Source organism: Ictalurus furcatus, chromosome 27 (assembly GCF_023375685.1).
Source record: "Ictalurus furcatus strain D&B chromosome 27, Billie_1.0, whole genome shotgun sequence".
In the NCBI taxonomy this organism is placed as follows: Eukaryota; Metazoa; Chordata; class Actinopteri; order Siluriformes; family Ictaluridae; genus Ictalurus; species Ictalurus furcatus.
The window spans coordinates 2,655,806-2,669,948 of NC_071281.1; the positions used below are offsets into that span (position 1 = coordinate 2,655,806).

At 43.8% G+C, this 14,143-nt stretch overlaps 1 protein-coding gene across 1 annotated transcript; it reads left to right on the forward strand.

The window, feature by feature from the left end:
- Positions 1 to 2,000: 2,000 nt before the first annotated feature.
- On the forward strand, positions 2,001 to 13,700 carry LOC128602986 (sialoadhesin-like). The gene is made up of 11 exons (XM_053617156.1): positions 2,001 to 2,225; positions 7,969 to 8,184; positions 8,640 to 8,990; positions 9,080 to 9,298; positions 9,403 to 9,672; positions 11,619 to 11,727; positions 11,855 to 11,891; positions 12,005 to 12,082; positions 12,196 to 12,273; positions 12,665 to 12,764; positions 13,176 to 13,700. Exons 2-10 carry the CDS (start codon positions 7,992 to 7,994, stop codon positions 12,713 to 12,715), a joined length of 1,386 nt encoding a protein of 461 aa, XP_053473131.1. The 5' UTR covers positions 2,001 to 2,225; positions 7,969 to 7,991; the 3' UTR covers positions 12,716 to 12,764; positions 13,176 to 13,700.
- Positions 13,701 to 14,143: the final 443 nt, after the last annotated feature.

A 14,143-nucleotide genomic window follows, 5' to 3' on the forward strand; every position in this document is an offset into this window, starting at 1 on the left:
AGGAGTAGTATGTCCGAATTCTCAGTTTCATAAAACAGTAGGTGAGAAATTCCTGGATGACCGGCTGCTTCCGCCTCGATTCTGCAGTACGGAAGCAGTGCACACTGCGCTATCCCATAATGCAATGGGACTGGTGTGGAATAGCAGTCAGAATCAAAAATGCCGGAAGGTAGCGTGTCGGCTCTTTTCAGGTTGTAGGTCACATGACATTGCTAACATGACGGATGTAGTATGTCTGGATTGTCTTCCTACTACACACTTATACTTGTACGTACTGCATCGACGGCCAAGCTGTACGTACTGAATCGAATGCAGTAGATACAGTACTGTCACAGTATGTGATTTCAGATGCAGCCTATGTGTATGTATGAAACAATGTGTATGAGAAATACAGGACAAATCATGTACCTTACTGACTCATCAAAGGATGCAGCATTTCATTTTTCAATCCGGGACAATCTCATATTATAAAGGCAGGGTGACAACCTATCCTGGTTGGTAGCTCGGCTGTTGCTAGGTGTTTACTATCATATTAAATGTGGTTGCTAGGGTGTTGCTATGTGATTGCTAATGTATTCCAGTGGGTTGCTAGCATGTTTCTTGTTGGTTGCCATGATATTCCATGTTGTTGCTATGGTATTTCTAGGTGCTGTGCTAATCAAGTTGGTTGCTATGGTGTTGCGAGGTTTTTCTCATGATATTTCAGATATTATAACCTTAATTCTGATCCCAAAAGCACAAACTTACTATTCATATAGTATAATTCCTGTATAATTTCATGGAGCTAAGAAGAAGAACAGTATGCTGTCTCTATCAAGTAAAATAATTCAGTTATAGAGACGCCTTTTACAGCACAAAAGCAAGGCGATAGTGTAAGAAAAGGGCGTTAATCACACTTGTAGAAGAGACGAAGCTAAAATGGAGAAGTGTGAAAACACAATGCAGTGGTACGCGCACTACTCAACTTCCGTATCTTTACTGCTCGTGTCATGAAGAAGTTCATAACTGCTTACAAGTGCAGTACGAGTGAAGGAGGAACAGGCTGATTAAGGCAGTTAATGTTCATTAAAACAGTAAGATAGGTTTATTTTGTATTTATAAGGATATTTTGGTCTAAATTCTACACGTGGTGGATCTTCAAGTGTCAGCTGTCTGAAGGCGGATGTCACCGTGTTGTACAGAATGTGGAGAGATATTACAGTAGCAGCGATCCTCATGTTACTGACAGGTAAACTTTTCCAGTATTTCAGCTCTTTCTACAGTTTTTATGTGCTGTTGTGTCACTACTGCAACAGTTCAGAAAAGTCTTCAACAGGTCTGTGTGTTTGGAAGTATTTTTATGAATTTGACAAGATTTAGGTGCAGAAACGAACATTTGTAAGAAGTTGTAGAGTAAAAGACACGAGTTATAGAGCAAGAAACCAAATGTATTACTGCAAATTCTACTGAAACATACATATATCAATTCATTATATTATATTATTTTTACATTATGAAATTACATTATGTTATGAATGTATTATATAATATATTAATGTCCTGCACCTCTCTTTTTCTGTGTGAGTTTATTTGTACTGTTTATTCTATAAACCCAGATGAAGTTTATGAACAGTTTCAAACTGAGTTCTATTTTTATCTCCATTTTCGTGACTGAGAACAGCAGCAGCCACAGCGGTGGTTAAAGCTGTGGTTACAGTCTTGCTGGTCAGTGCATGAGTCATTGCTGTATGTGTTTAACTCACTTAACTTTATGCTTCTGGTGTGTGTGTGTATGTGGATGTGTGTGTGTGTGTGTGTGTGTGTGTGTGTGTGTGTGTGTGTGTGTATGTATGTGTGTGCGTGTGTGTGTATATGTGTGTGTGTGTGTGTGTGTGTGTGTGTGTGTGTTCCAGGCATTCAGGCTCAGCACAGTGTAGCTCTCTATTCTCAGAGTCTCTGTGTTGTTACTGGATCTACAGTAAAAATCCCCTGTAAATTTACACCTGGTCACTCCAGTGTCATACAGAGAGAGTGGTATCGAGTCCAGAGCTCTGAAGGAGAACCACGAGACCTGAGGAAAGATCCACAATACTCAGGACGAGTGTCTGTAAGCACCTGGTGGTCTTCCTGTGAGCTGACAGTGAGGAATGTGAGAGTGAGTGACTCTGGAGTTTATAACTTCAGATTTAAAACACAGAGCAGTGACTGGATAGCAGCTTCATCTGGAGTTCATCTAACTGTTACAGGTAACACGCACACACACACTTGCGCGCACACGCACACACACACAAATAAGCTGCAAAACTACACAACAGCAGTTACATCACAGGACATGGTTGCAGGGTCCAGGTTGTGTAAGTGTCACTGGTAGAGCTTTTAACTGTCACATCTCGAGACGTAACGAAGATAGATCGGATGCAATTGCAATTTGACAGTTTTATTAATGAGAGACACAGGCAGGTAAATCCAAAGGAGTGAACAAAGAACGTAGTCGTGAAACAGGCAATGGTCAGGTGATCGGCAAACAGGCATAAACGGGGCAAAGCAGGAATCAAGGTCACGGTCACGGAAAACAGGGTCCAGAAACAAAACAAGAAACATAAACAATGGCTAGGAACTGGGAGCGGAAAAACCAGCAATGAACTGAACTAAACTAACATGGAACATAACATGGACTATGACTATGACTGAGGTAAACTATCGTAAAGAATCTAAACTAAGTATCTAAACTATTCTAATCTACTATAATATTCCGCGCCGTGTGCTGGGAGACGCGCGGTATATATACAAGCACAATCAGCGTGTTGATTGCTGACGGGTGAAAGCAATCTAGACACATGCTAAACAACAGCCAATGACAGAACTGGGAGGAAACATAACAGAAACATAAAAGCACGTGTCCAATGTACACAATGTCATGATTGTCAACAATCGAGAAGCAGATGCTCACGCACCTTGCTCGTGCACCCGCACCCACATGCTCTCCCGTGCGCTGCTTAAATGGGAAACTGTGACATTAACATTCTAGGGTGCAAATGAGGGTTTAATTGTTTCACAATTCCACCTCAGAATATTTGCGTTCATTTTCAGTAACACAGAGAATAAACACATCTGAGCTGCTAAGTGTTTATAAAACAGAAAATATGGAGTTTTGACTCATAAATTTGTTAAAAGCGCTGCAGATAAAATACGACTTGTTGCTGCTTTTATTTTATTTTATACAGTGAAGGGAGAAATGCAAATCTAGCTGTAGATCAGATGTTAGAATTATATTGATCCAGATTTCCTTTAATTATATATTTTACTGGTTTACAGACCAACTCACATTTCACCTTCATTTCAGCCTCAGAAGTCTAAATGCAACTCTCGTCATTGGAGTTCTTCCTTCCTGTGTGCACCTCTCTGTGTGTTTCAGGTGTACTGGTTAAAGAATGTTGGGGTGTGACTTACACTCCTGAACGTGTGTGTGCTCTGAAAGACACGTCTATTGATGTCTCCTGCTCTTATAAACACCCTGCAGGACACACAGTGATAAAATCAGTCTGGTTCATTAAAGATCAGGCTGGTGTTGAACCTGTGGATGTGAGAGAGGATGAGGAGTATCAGGGCCAAGTGCAGTACACACAGATCTCCCAGAATAACTGTAGTCTGAGAATCACTAACCTGAGAGAGAGAGATACTCAAACATACAGATTCAGATTCTACACAGATGGGAGAAAATACACCAGTGATCATTGAGTCTCTCTATCTGTCTATCTGTCTAGCCTGTTACGCCACAGTGAACTCGCGGCTGCAGTTCTCAGCATGTAGTGCCGCCCACGGACATGGCGGACAAGGACTACACTTCCCAGCCATGCCCGTGCTCGAGTTCGCCGGAGTTTTGATTATGAACACCTGCACTGCATCAAAAGTTATAAAAGTTATAAAAGACATAGTCATAATCAGCCTACCCTGGCTAGAATGGCACAATCCCCAAATCTCCTGGACAGACAAACAACTCACCCAATGGTCCTCATATTGTTTGCACAATTGTCTGAGGGGTCCCATGGTCCCTTTGGCCACCATGACTGTGGAAAGTCCCCTGTCCCATGTCTCGGTCAAGATCCCCCCAGAATACCGTGACCTCCATGAGGTGTTCAGCAAGGAGAGAGCAAGTAGCCTACCACCTCACAGACCCTATGACTGTGCCATTGATCTCCTACCTGGGGCCAGCCCACCTCGGGGCCGTGTGTACCCGCTCTTCCAGGCTAAACAGCGGGCCATGGAGGAATACATCCAGGAAGCTCTCCAGCAGGGGTACATTCGACCCTCCACGTCCCCTGTGTCTGCCGGGTTCTTCTTTGTAGAGAAGAAAGGAGGGGGCCTCCGGCCATGCATTGATTATCGGGGCCTCAACCAAGTGACAGTAAAGTACCGGTATCCCCTGCCTCTCGTTCCCTTGGCCCTGGAACAGCTACAGTCCGCGACCATCTTTACGAAGCTGGACCTATGCAGTGCATACAACCTGATCCGCATTAGGGAGGGGGATGAGTGGAAAACGGCCTTTAGTACCACCTCCGGACTCTATGAGTACTTGGTCATGCCGTATGGGCTCGCTAATGCCCCCTCAGTGTTCCAGAACCTAATCAATGATGCCCTGAGGGACATGCTGGGGAGGTACGTTGTCGCCTACATCAACGATATTTTGGTATATTCGACATCCCTAGAGGAGCACACCAAGCATGTCTGGCAAGTATTGCGTTGCCTGTTGCGATACAAGCTTTACGTAAAGGCTGAGAAGTGTGAGTTCTACCAACACATGATCTCATTCCTAGGGTATGTCATTAGCCCAAGGGGAGTCGCCATGGACCATCGCAAGATTCAAGTGGTCGTGGAATGGCCCACTCCTCGAACCGTCAGGGAGTTGCAGCGTTTAATTGGCTTCGCCAACTTCTATCTGCGATTTGTTTGAGACTTTAGTAAGGTGGCGCAACCCCTGACATCCCTCCTGAAAGGTAAACCCCGGCGACTCCTTTGGACACCAATCGCCCAGGAGGCTCTGGAGAAGCTTAAGCGGGCCTTTACCACAGCCCCCATCCTCAGACACCCAGAACCCTCCAGGCCATTTGTTGTGGAAGTTGATGCGTCTGAAGCGGGAGTGGGGGCTATCCTGTCTCAAAGATTTGGAGACAGACCCAAGTTGCATCCCATGGCGTTCTTTTCCCAGAAGTTGTCGCCAGCGGAACGCAACTATGATGTGGGGAACCGAGAACTCCTGGCTGTTAAGCTGGCCCAAGAGGAGTGGAGACACTGGCTGGAGGGAGCCGCACACCCATTTGTTATCTACACAGACCACAAGAACTTAGAGTATCTTAGAACTGCCAAACGGCTCACGCCTCGCCAGGTTCACTGGTCCCTATTCTTTTCCAGGTTCCAATTCACCCTGTCTTATAGGCCCAGATCAAAGAACACAAAAGCCGATGCACTGTCGCGAATCCACTCCCCTGAGGGTCGGGCAGACCAGGAAAGTTATACTGTGCCTCCCTCCTGCATAGTGGGCACCATGGAGTGGACCCAAGAGCAAACCTTAGCCCGTATCCCCAGGTCACGAATCCCGGCAGCCTGTCCTCCCGGTAAACAGTTCGTACCGAAACGGTATCGTCTAGAACTCATCACCTGGGCCTACACGACATTGGTGATGGGTCACCCGAGAGCCCGCCACACGTACCAACTGCTGGCCGAAAAGTACTGGTGACCCAATATGCCTAGGGAGGTACAGCGCATCGTATCCTCTTGTTCCACTTGCTCTCAGTCCAAGGGACCACATGCTCTAACTGCCGGGAGGTTGGTGCCTCTACCATACCTAAACGCTCGTGGTCCCACCTGGACCTAGACTTTATTACGGACTTGCTGGAGTCTCAGGGAAATACCGTGATATTGGTGGTCGTCAAGCAGTTTTGGAAATCCCTGCGCCTAATTCCACTACCGGCCATCCCATCCACCTTTACCACGGCTGAACTCCTTTTCCAACATGTGTTGCGGTACTTTGGTATTCCCGAGGAGATTGTGACTGACAGGGGTCCACAGTTCACATCTCGCGTTTGGGCCAGTTTCATGGAGAAGATGGGGGTCACCGTTAACCTCACTTCCGAGTACCACCCCCAGGCCAACGGACAGGCAGAACGGGCCAACCAAGAGGTCATATGGTTCCTCCGAACCTTCTGTTCCACCAATCCAGGGGACTGGAGCCACTTCCTACCGTGGGCAGAATGCGCACAGAACTCACTACGGCATTCCGCCACCCAGCTCACTCCATTTCAGTGTGTCTTGGGTTACCAGCCACCATTGTTCCCCTGGAACGCCTCCCACACTGACTCACCAGCGGTAGATGAGTGGTTCCGCCGAAACGAACAGGTCTGGGAACGTGCCAACCAAAGGCTGGTGCAGGCGTCCCGCACCGCCAAACGTAAGGCAGACAGGCGTCAGAGGGATCACCCCAACTATCGACCCGGAGACAGGGTGTGGCTCTCCACAAGAGATTTAAGGTCACCCCTCCCGGGCAAAAAGCTTCAACCCATGTATATTGGGCCCTTCCAAGACCTGAAACAGATTAATGAGGTCACATACCGCCTGGACCTACCAAAACACAGTCGCATCACCCCGTCTTTTCATGTCTCGCAACTCAAACCCGTGATACTGGGCCCCTTGGCCACAGCGGTACCGGAGGACCCCCTCCGGAACCGCTGGAGATTGAAGGCCACCCAGCCGTCCGCGACATCCTGAACTCCAGACGTAGGAGAGGAAGACTCGAATATCTTGTAGACTGGGAGGGGTATGGACCAGAGGAACAGTGCTGGATCCAATCCCAAGACATTCTGGACACAAATCTGCGTAGAGACTTTCAAACGGCTCATCCAGATAAACCTGGTCCCCGGAGGAGAGGGAGGCCTTGAAGGGATTCGGCTCCCGGAGTGAGCCCTTTGGGGCGGGCTCTGTTATGCCACGGCGAACTAACAGCTGCAGTTCTCAGCATGTAGTGCCACCCATGGACATGGCGGATGAGGACTGCACTTCCCAGCCATGCTCACGCTCAAGTTCGCCCAGTATTACCCGTTTGCCCGATTATCTGACCTTGATTTCGTTCCATGGTCCATCTTTCGTCTGCCCCACGTACTCCAGATTGCTCATCCGCGCTTGCCTCTGCCGAGGAATCGTAACAATGCCACACAATTATACATTTACTTAACATTTAATAACATTTACTTAAAGCTGCAGTACGGAACTTTTGTGGTTAAGAATGAACAAAAATCAATTATTGAGCAAGTACATAAAAAATCAGTGTTGAAAACTGTCTCCTTACCTTACCCCTATTCACAACAGCAAGCTTATAATAATGATTTATAATTTGAGCTGTCAGGTCGGATTTTGTGAGAAATGTGAGTTTGAAGTAATTCGTCTTTGCTTGATTATGTCACGTCCGTAAACAGAAAGAAGACCCAGCTACTATATCGCGTGTGTGGATGCTGAAGATAGTGGAGTGTTCGTAGCTTGTTCTTACAACAGTTGCTTATAATTTAAACTTAGTTCTAAATGGCTATCATCGTTGACATCTGGAGAATCAGCTGTTATTAAAACCAAGAAGCCTCGAACTGTGAAGAGCCTGCAGTCAAAAAAGAAAGCGACAGAGCCCGTTCTAAAACAAGAATAAACATAGGCATGGCTTTTGTGAGGTGGCGAAACCTCAGAGATCTGAAGAGATTGAAAACTGATTCAGAGATGGCTTTTTTCTGCTGAACAGGTGACATTTCAGTGGCTCAATAGGTAGCTAGCTAACATTAGTGCACTTGTTCGCTTGATTCATCTAGGTATTGAGTTTCTTATAATTTTCTTTTTTTGCAATTTTGTTTCAAACAGAGATGGCGATAGAGAGGCAAAAATTCAGTACTGCAGCTTTAATACATTTATATAGATGGAATAGATGAAAATAATGAACCAGTTTATAATTTGTAGATCTGAAGGTTACAGTATCAGACATGTACAGCTGGATCAAGAAGCTGAGCTCCATCACCACCTGCACTCTGTCTAACAACCTCACTTACATCTGGTACAAGAACGGACAGCGTGTTACTGACCAGGACAGAAATGATCTGTATGTCAGTAGTGAGGATGCAGGCAGCTACTCCTGTGCTGTAAGAGGACACGAGGAGCTTCGCTCTCCTGCTGTCTGTAAGAACTCACTTTACACTTCACTCACTCTGTCATCATCTCACTGCCAGCTTCTGTTTATGGGACAATAAAAGATGAATATTCTTTTCTCTCCGACTTTTTTATTTTTTAACATTTGAGATCATTCTGATATATGTAGATAGCAACTCATGTTAAATAATAGAGAGAAAAGTCAAATGCAGACACTGTAGAGCAATCTACAATGTACAGAACCATTTCTGTTTTCTACTGAAGTCCAGAAAGGCCATGAGTTGTTGTTTTTTTCATGTGATTTCAAGATAACAAAAGTTATTTTCTAAAGATAGCAAAAGATCACAACTTATTTATTATTTATTAATTTATTAATTTATTTATTTGTTTCGTTTAGCTCCCCATATCTGTTAGAGTGCAATAAGCTCACATGCAGTGATTCATGACTAGATCTGGATTTCTGTTCTCATTTTGTTTTGTTTCAGGTGTTTTTGATGAGAAGAGCTGCTGGAGTGTGACATACTCCACCCAGACTATCTGCTCTCTGATTGGCTCGTCAGTGGACATACACAGTTATTACACCTTCCCTAATCGTTACAAGGTCACAGAAGTGTTCTGGTTCATTAAAGAGCAGGCTGGTGCTGAATCTGGGGATGTGAGAGATGATGAGGAGTATCAGGGCCGAGTGCAGTACACACAGATCTCCCAGAATAACTGTAGACTGAGAATCACTAACCTGAGAGAGAGAGATGCTCAAACATACAGATTCAGATTCTACACTGATGATCCTACAGGCAAATACACCAGTGATCCTGGAGTCTCTCTGTCTGTCACAGGTAATGTCACATAATTATACATTATACATTTAATTACATTTACAGAGATTATATAAATGAAAATAATAAGTCCCGTGTATTATTTTCAGATCTGAAGGTTACAGTATCAGACTGGAGTGAGCAGTACATGAATCTGAGCTGCATCACCACCTGCACTCTGTCTAACATCCCCACTTACATCTGGTACAAGAACGGACAGCGTGTGTCTGAGTGTAAATCTGCCTCCTGCTCTGTAGCTGCAGTTGGTGGTGCGGTCAGTTACAGCTGTGCTGTTGAAGGCCATGACAGTCTCCTCTCTCCTCCAGTGTGTGAGTGTGGATTTTACTCTCCTCAATCATAGTACATCTATATCTGTATCAAATGCTGATTCTGAACACACCCCAGCTGATTCAGGTATTTTATTTCTAATCAGATTCTCCTAAAAACACCAGAGCAGTGGTTCTTTCCTCTGGAGACAGCGTGGAGGGGGATTCAGTGACTCTGAGCTGTAGCAGTGATGCAAACCCTCCTGTTCTCACCTACTCCTGGTTTAAACAGAGAGCAGCTGCAGACACACTGCTGACAACAGGCCAGAATTACAGCATCAGCAACATCAGCTCCCAGCACAGCGGACTGTACTACTGCACTGCTCACAACCAGCTGGGACAGCACAACTCTACACCAACACACCTGGATGTGATAGGTAAACTTTGAAAGAGCTATTTAATCATGATGTTTTATTACTTGTGAATTAATCAGTGTTCACCTGCTTTTCTGCATCAACAAACCAGAAATGGTGTTTTCTACAATCTACATTTACATTTATTCATTTAGCAGATGCTTTTATCTAAAGTGACTTACAAATGAGAGAATACAAGCAAAGCGATATATCACGCGGAGAACACTACAAGTAGTCTTACCGTACAAGATCTTTTAATTGAGTTCTAGAAAAGCAAAGTATGCAGACTAGAGATGTAAGTGCCAGATTAAGTTTTTGATATTTTAGGGGTTTGTTACATGCTCACGGAAGAGGTGGGTCTTTAGCTGTGTTTTGAAGATGGTGACAGATTCTGTGGTCCGGATTGAAGTTGGAAGTTCGTTCCACCACTGAGGGACAGTTAGTGTAAAGGTTCTGGAAAGGGACTTTGAGCCACGCTGAGTAGGCACTACTAATCACTGATCATTAATCGATCGTAGATTGCGTGAGGGAACGTAAGCCTTCAGGAGTGTTGAGGTAGGACGGTGCTGTTCCAGACAAGGCCTTGTACATGAGCATCAAGGCCTTGAATTTGACACAAGCAGCTACAGGAAGCCAGTGGAGGGAGATGAAGAGGGGTGTGACATGAGTCCTTTTGGGCTGGTTGAAGATGAGACATGCTGCTGCATTCTGAATCATCTGAAGAGGTTTGACGGAGCTGGCTGGGAGGCCTCAGAGTAGTGAGTTGCAGTAGTCCATTTTTGATATGACAAGAGCCTGGACTAGTAGCTGTGTAGCCTCTTTGGTGATATAGGGTCTGACTTTCTTGATGTTATACAGAATGAATCTACAGGACCGTGCAGTTGTTGAAATATGGTCTGTAAAGGTCAAGCTGTCATCAAAAGTCACCCCAAGGTTCCTGGCTGTCCTGGTTGGCTTGAGGGTGGTTGGACCAAGCTGTACAGTGATGTTGTGGTTGAGTGAGGGACAGGCTGGGATGATGAAAAAGCTCAGATTTTGCCAAGTTGAGCTTAAGGTGGTGTTCCCTCATCCAGTTCGAGATGTCAGACAGGCAAGCAGAGATGCGTGCAGAGACAGATGGATCATCAGGCTGAAAGGACAAATAGAGCTGAGTGCATATCAGCATAGCAATGATATGAGAAGCTATGAGACTCAATCACCTGCCCCAGAGATGTAGTATAAATTGAAAAAAGCAGTGGACCCAGAACTGACCCCTGAGGAACTCCAGTTGTGAGTTGCTGAGTTTCAGAAATACCTCCCCTCCACAATACTTTGAAGGATCTGTCTGAGAGATAGGATTCCACCCAGCGCAGAGCCGTTCCGCTGATGCCCAGGCTGGAGAGAGTTGACAGGAGGATCTGATGATTCACAGTGTCGAAAGCAGCAGAGAGCTCGAGTAGGATGAGGACAGATGATCTAGAGGTTGCTCTTGCTAGTCGTAAGGCTTCAGTGACGGAAAGCAGAGCAGTCTCCGTGTAGTGATTGCTTTTGAAGCCAGACTGCTTGGTGTCCAGGAGGTTGTTCTGTGTGAGAAAATTGGAGAGTTGATTAAAAACAGCTCTTTCAAGAGTTTTGGAAAGAAAAGGGAAGAGGGAAACAGGTCTGTAGTTGTCAACTGCAGCAGGGTTAAGTGAGGGTTTTTTAAGCAGTGGGGAAACCTGGGCCTGCTTAAATGAGGTAAGGTATGTGCCAGTAGAGAGGGATGTGTTAAAGATGTGTGTGAGTGCAGGTAATAGTGTAGGAGAGATGGACTGAAGAAGGTGAGAAGGGATAGGGTCAAGAGGACAGGTTGTGGGAAGGCTAGCAAGGAGGAGTTTACATGTTTACTAGCATTTGATTAATTTCAGTACTGCTTTTATAAAAATAAATTATATTACACAGTAAATAGTATAAGCTTCTGTACATGGACTGAAAGCTTTTGATTATCTCAGGTGATGAGGAGAGCTCAGCGAAGGTGTGGAAGCTGCATGCTGTATGGGGAGCTGCTGCACTCGTTCCTGCTCTGCTTCTCTCTCTTCTTACTGCCGTTCTGTGCATTAAGTGAGCGACTGAATTCTTTCATCATTACAGTGAATCTGTACCGTAAACTTAATCCAGTGTTTATCATTAGCTGAATGAAGCAGGAACGGTTTGAACAGCCATGTTTTTATGTTGTTTGTGTGAATAGGAGGAAGAGAGGAGCAGAGAGAGACACAGACATTCAGGTACTGAGAGAACTTTTCACTTTACGTCTTTATCTTCATCAAGTTCCACATAAAGTTCCTATAAATGTGTTATTGAATAAATACTGAAGACATTTTCTCTTCATTTCTCTCAGAGTGTTCCAAAGCCTGGAGATGACACATACACAGCACTGAACCCCATGAATACATCCCCGGATTATGACACTCTGCAAGTACGTATACTGTCTTTGTGTGTGTGTGTCTGTGTGTGTGTGTGTGTGTGTGTGTGTGTGTTACCATGCACATACTATCTGTGGTTCTCTAAACTCTCATTTCACCCTTCTAGAATGTTAATTGCTCTGCCAGTGACACTTACACAACCCTGAACCCTGCAACCATGTCCTCTGATTATGACACGCTGACGGTAAGTGTGTACACCTGCTTCACCCGACTGACATTAATAAATGCATTTCCTAAGGCTGACACTAGATGGTGCAACTTATTAAGACTACCTGTGTTTCATAAAAGATTGTGTGTCCTCCTAAAAGTGGTGTAGCTAAAGGGGTGAATATCAAGTCAGCACAGCCAATTGTCACTGCCACCTCTCTTTCACCAGAACTGTACAGATGTTTTATTTTTCCTTCCAGATTTACTTTTCAGCATTGTAGCTTAGACAGATCCAGATGTTATTGGATTTATCACGATAGATGGCTGATGTTCAAATTAGTTCCATATCTGTGGTGAAGTGTTTGAAAGTGTGATGCCTCCTGGGACTGTTAATTGCCATAATGAAATTGTGTGTGTGTGTGTTTCAGGGTGTGGCTACTCGACTCAGTGAGGAGAAGTACTCCAGAACTGGTGAATGAGAACTAACGGTTGACTTTGGTTAGTAACGGCTCAGGAAGGATGCTCAGGGTGAGAGTTTTAGGATTAGAGTTGAGGATTAGAGTTAAACAGCATCAAGACGTCACAACAAACTCATTTCTGTCTTAATTAAGTGTCATTCGTTTATGTTATTCAAGCAGTTCCTTTAGTTTCTCAGTTGTCTTTTTGCACATTTAATGTATTACACACACATACATATATAGTGTGTGTAGCATCCTGGGATCATCCTTCACATTTTCTACTATATCTATCTCTCCATCTTTTTCTCATCATCGCCTCTTCACTCGCTTGATCTCTGTTCACGCTGACATCAGTGGGGAAATAATCACTGATTCAATCCATCAGCTCTGATCTGTTGGTTAAATTTCTTGTTACTGTCTTACAACTCTGTTCGCTCTTGTCTGATCCTATTTGTTATTTTCATGTGTTGTAAAACTACAGTGAAAATCTGGTTAATGATGATGATAACTGATAATGAAGCAGGGAATACCAACCTCCATCAACATGAATTCTACTATGTCGGATCTGTTACTGTACAGTGCTTGAAATGTTTCTACATACAAGAATAAAATTGAGCTTATGAGATTTTATGTCATGTATTATTATCTTTTAGATTTATAGAGTGTCTTCAAACAGCAGTGCAAACCTCTTTCCATAAAATAGAGAACAATCCTGGTCATTTGAAAAGTGTTAATATAATAAAGTAGAAAGACAAAATAAATAATGAAAAACATAATTTATGGGCCTTAAATATAAAGGACATGAAATCATCCGAAACAGATTATATTCAATCTTTAATCACAACATAAGCAAGATTTTAAAATATAGAAGTTGTGTCAGTAAAGATCAAAACACATTGTGCAGAAATCTATTCAATATAAAACAAATATATTAAAGTTGCACGATACGGACACAATATCATCTTAGAATTATATTACTCTTGTGATATACCTTGCAGTGTATTAACATCCCTCTCTTCAATGCTTTTGCTTAGTTGCATATCAGTCCTTTTGCAGTATATTGGGATTGTAAAGGACAACAACAGTGCACTAATGATCGCTAACCGATATATTGTCTGATATTTCATCTACCTCACCTTTGCTGTTGAAGCTGAGGATCTTGAAGCTGATGCTGGAAGTTTGTCCTGTCTGGTTTTTATGCAGGTGCAGGAACGGTCCTTATTGGTTTAAAGCTGTTTAGAGAATAATGTATAATGTCTTTAGGACTATTCGTAGTACTTGATTCAACGCCAAATGTCATTAAGAGATGAGAGCAATTAACTCTGTATGTTCGCAACATGCACGTATTACCATTTGTGACTAAAAATATGTCACTGAAAATAAAGAAATGAAGTTGTCTGGTTAAATGAAGCTCGGCTTCTTGTGGGAAAACTTCAGAATTTCATTATT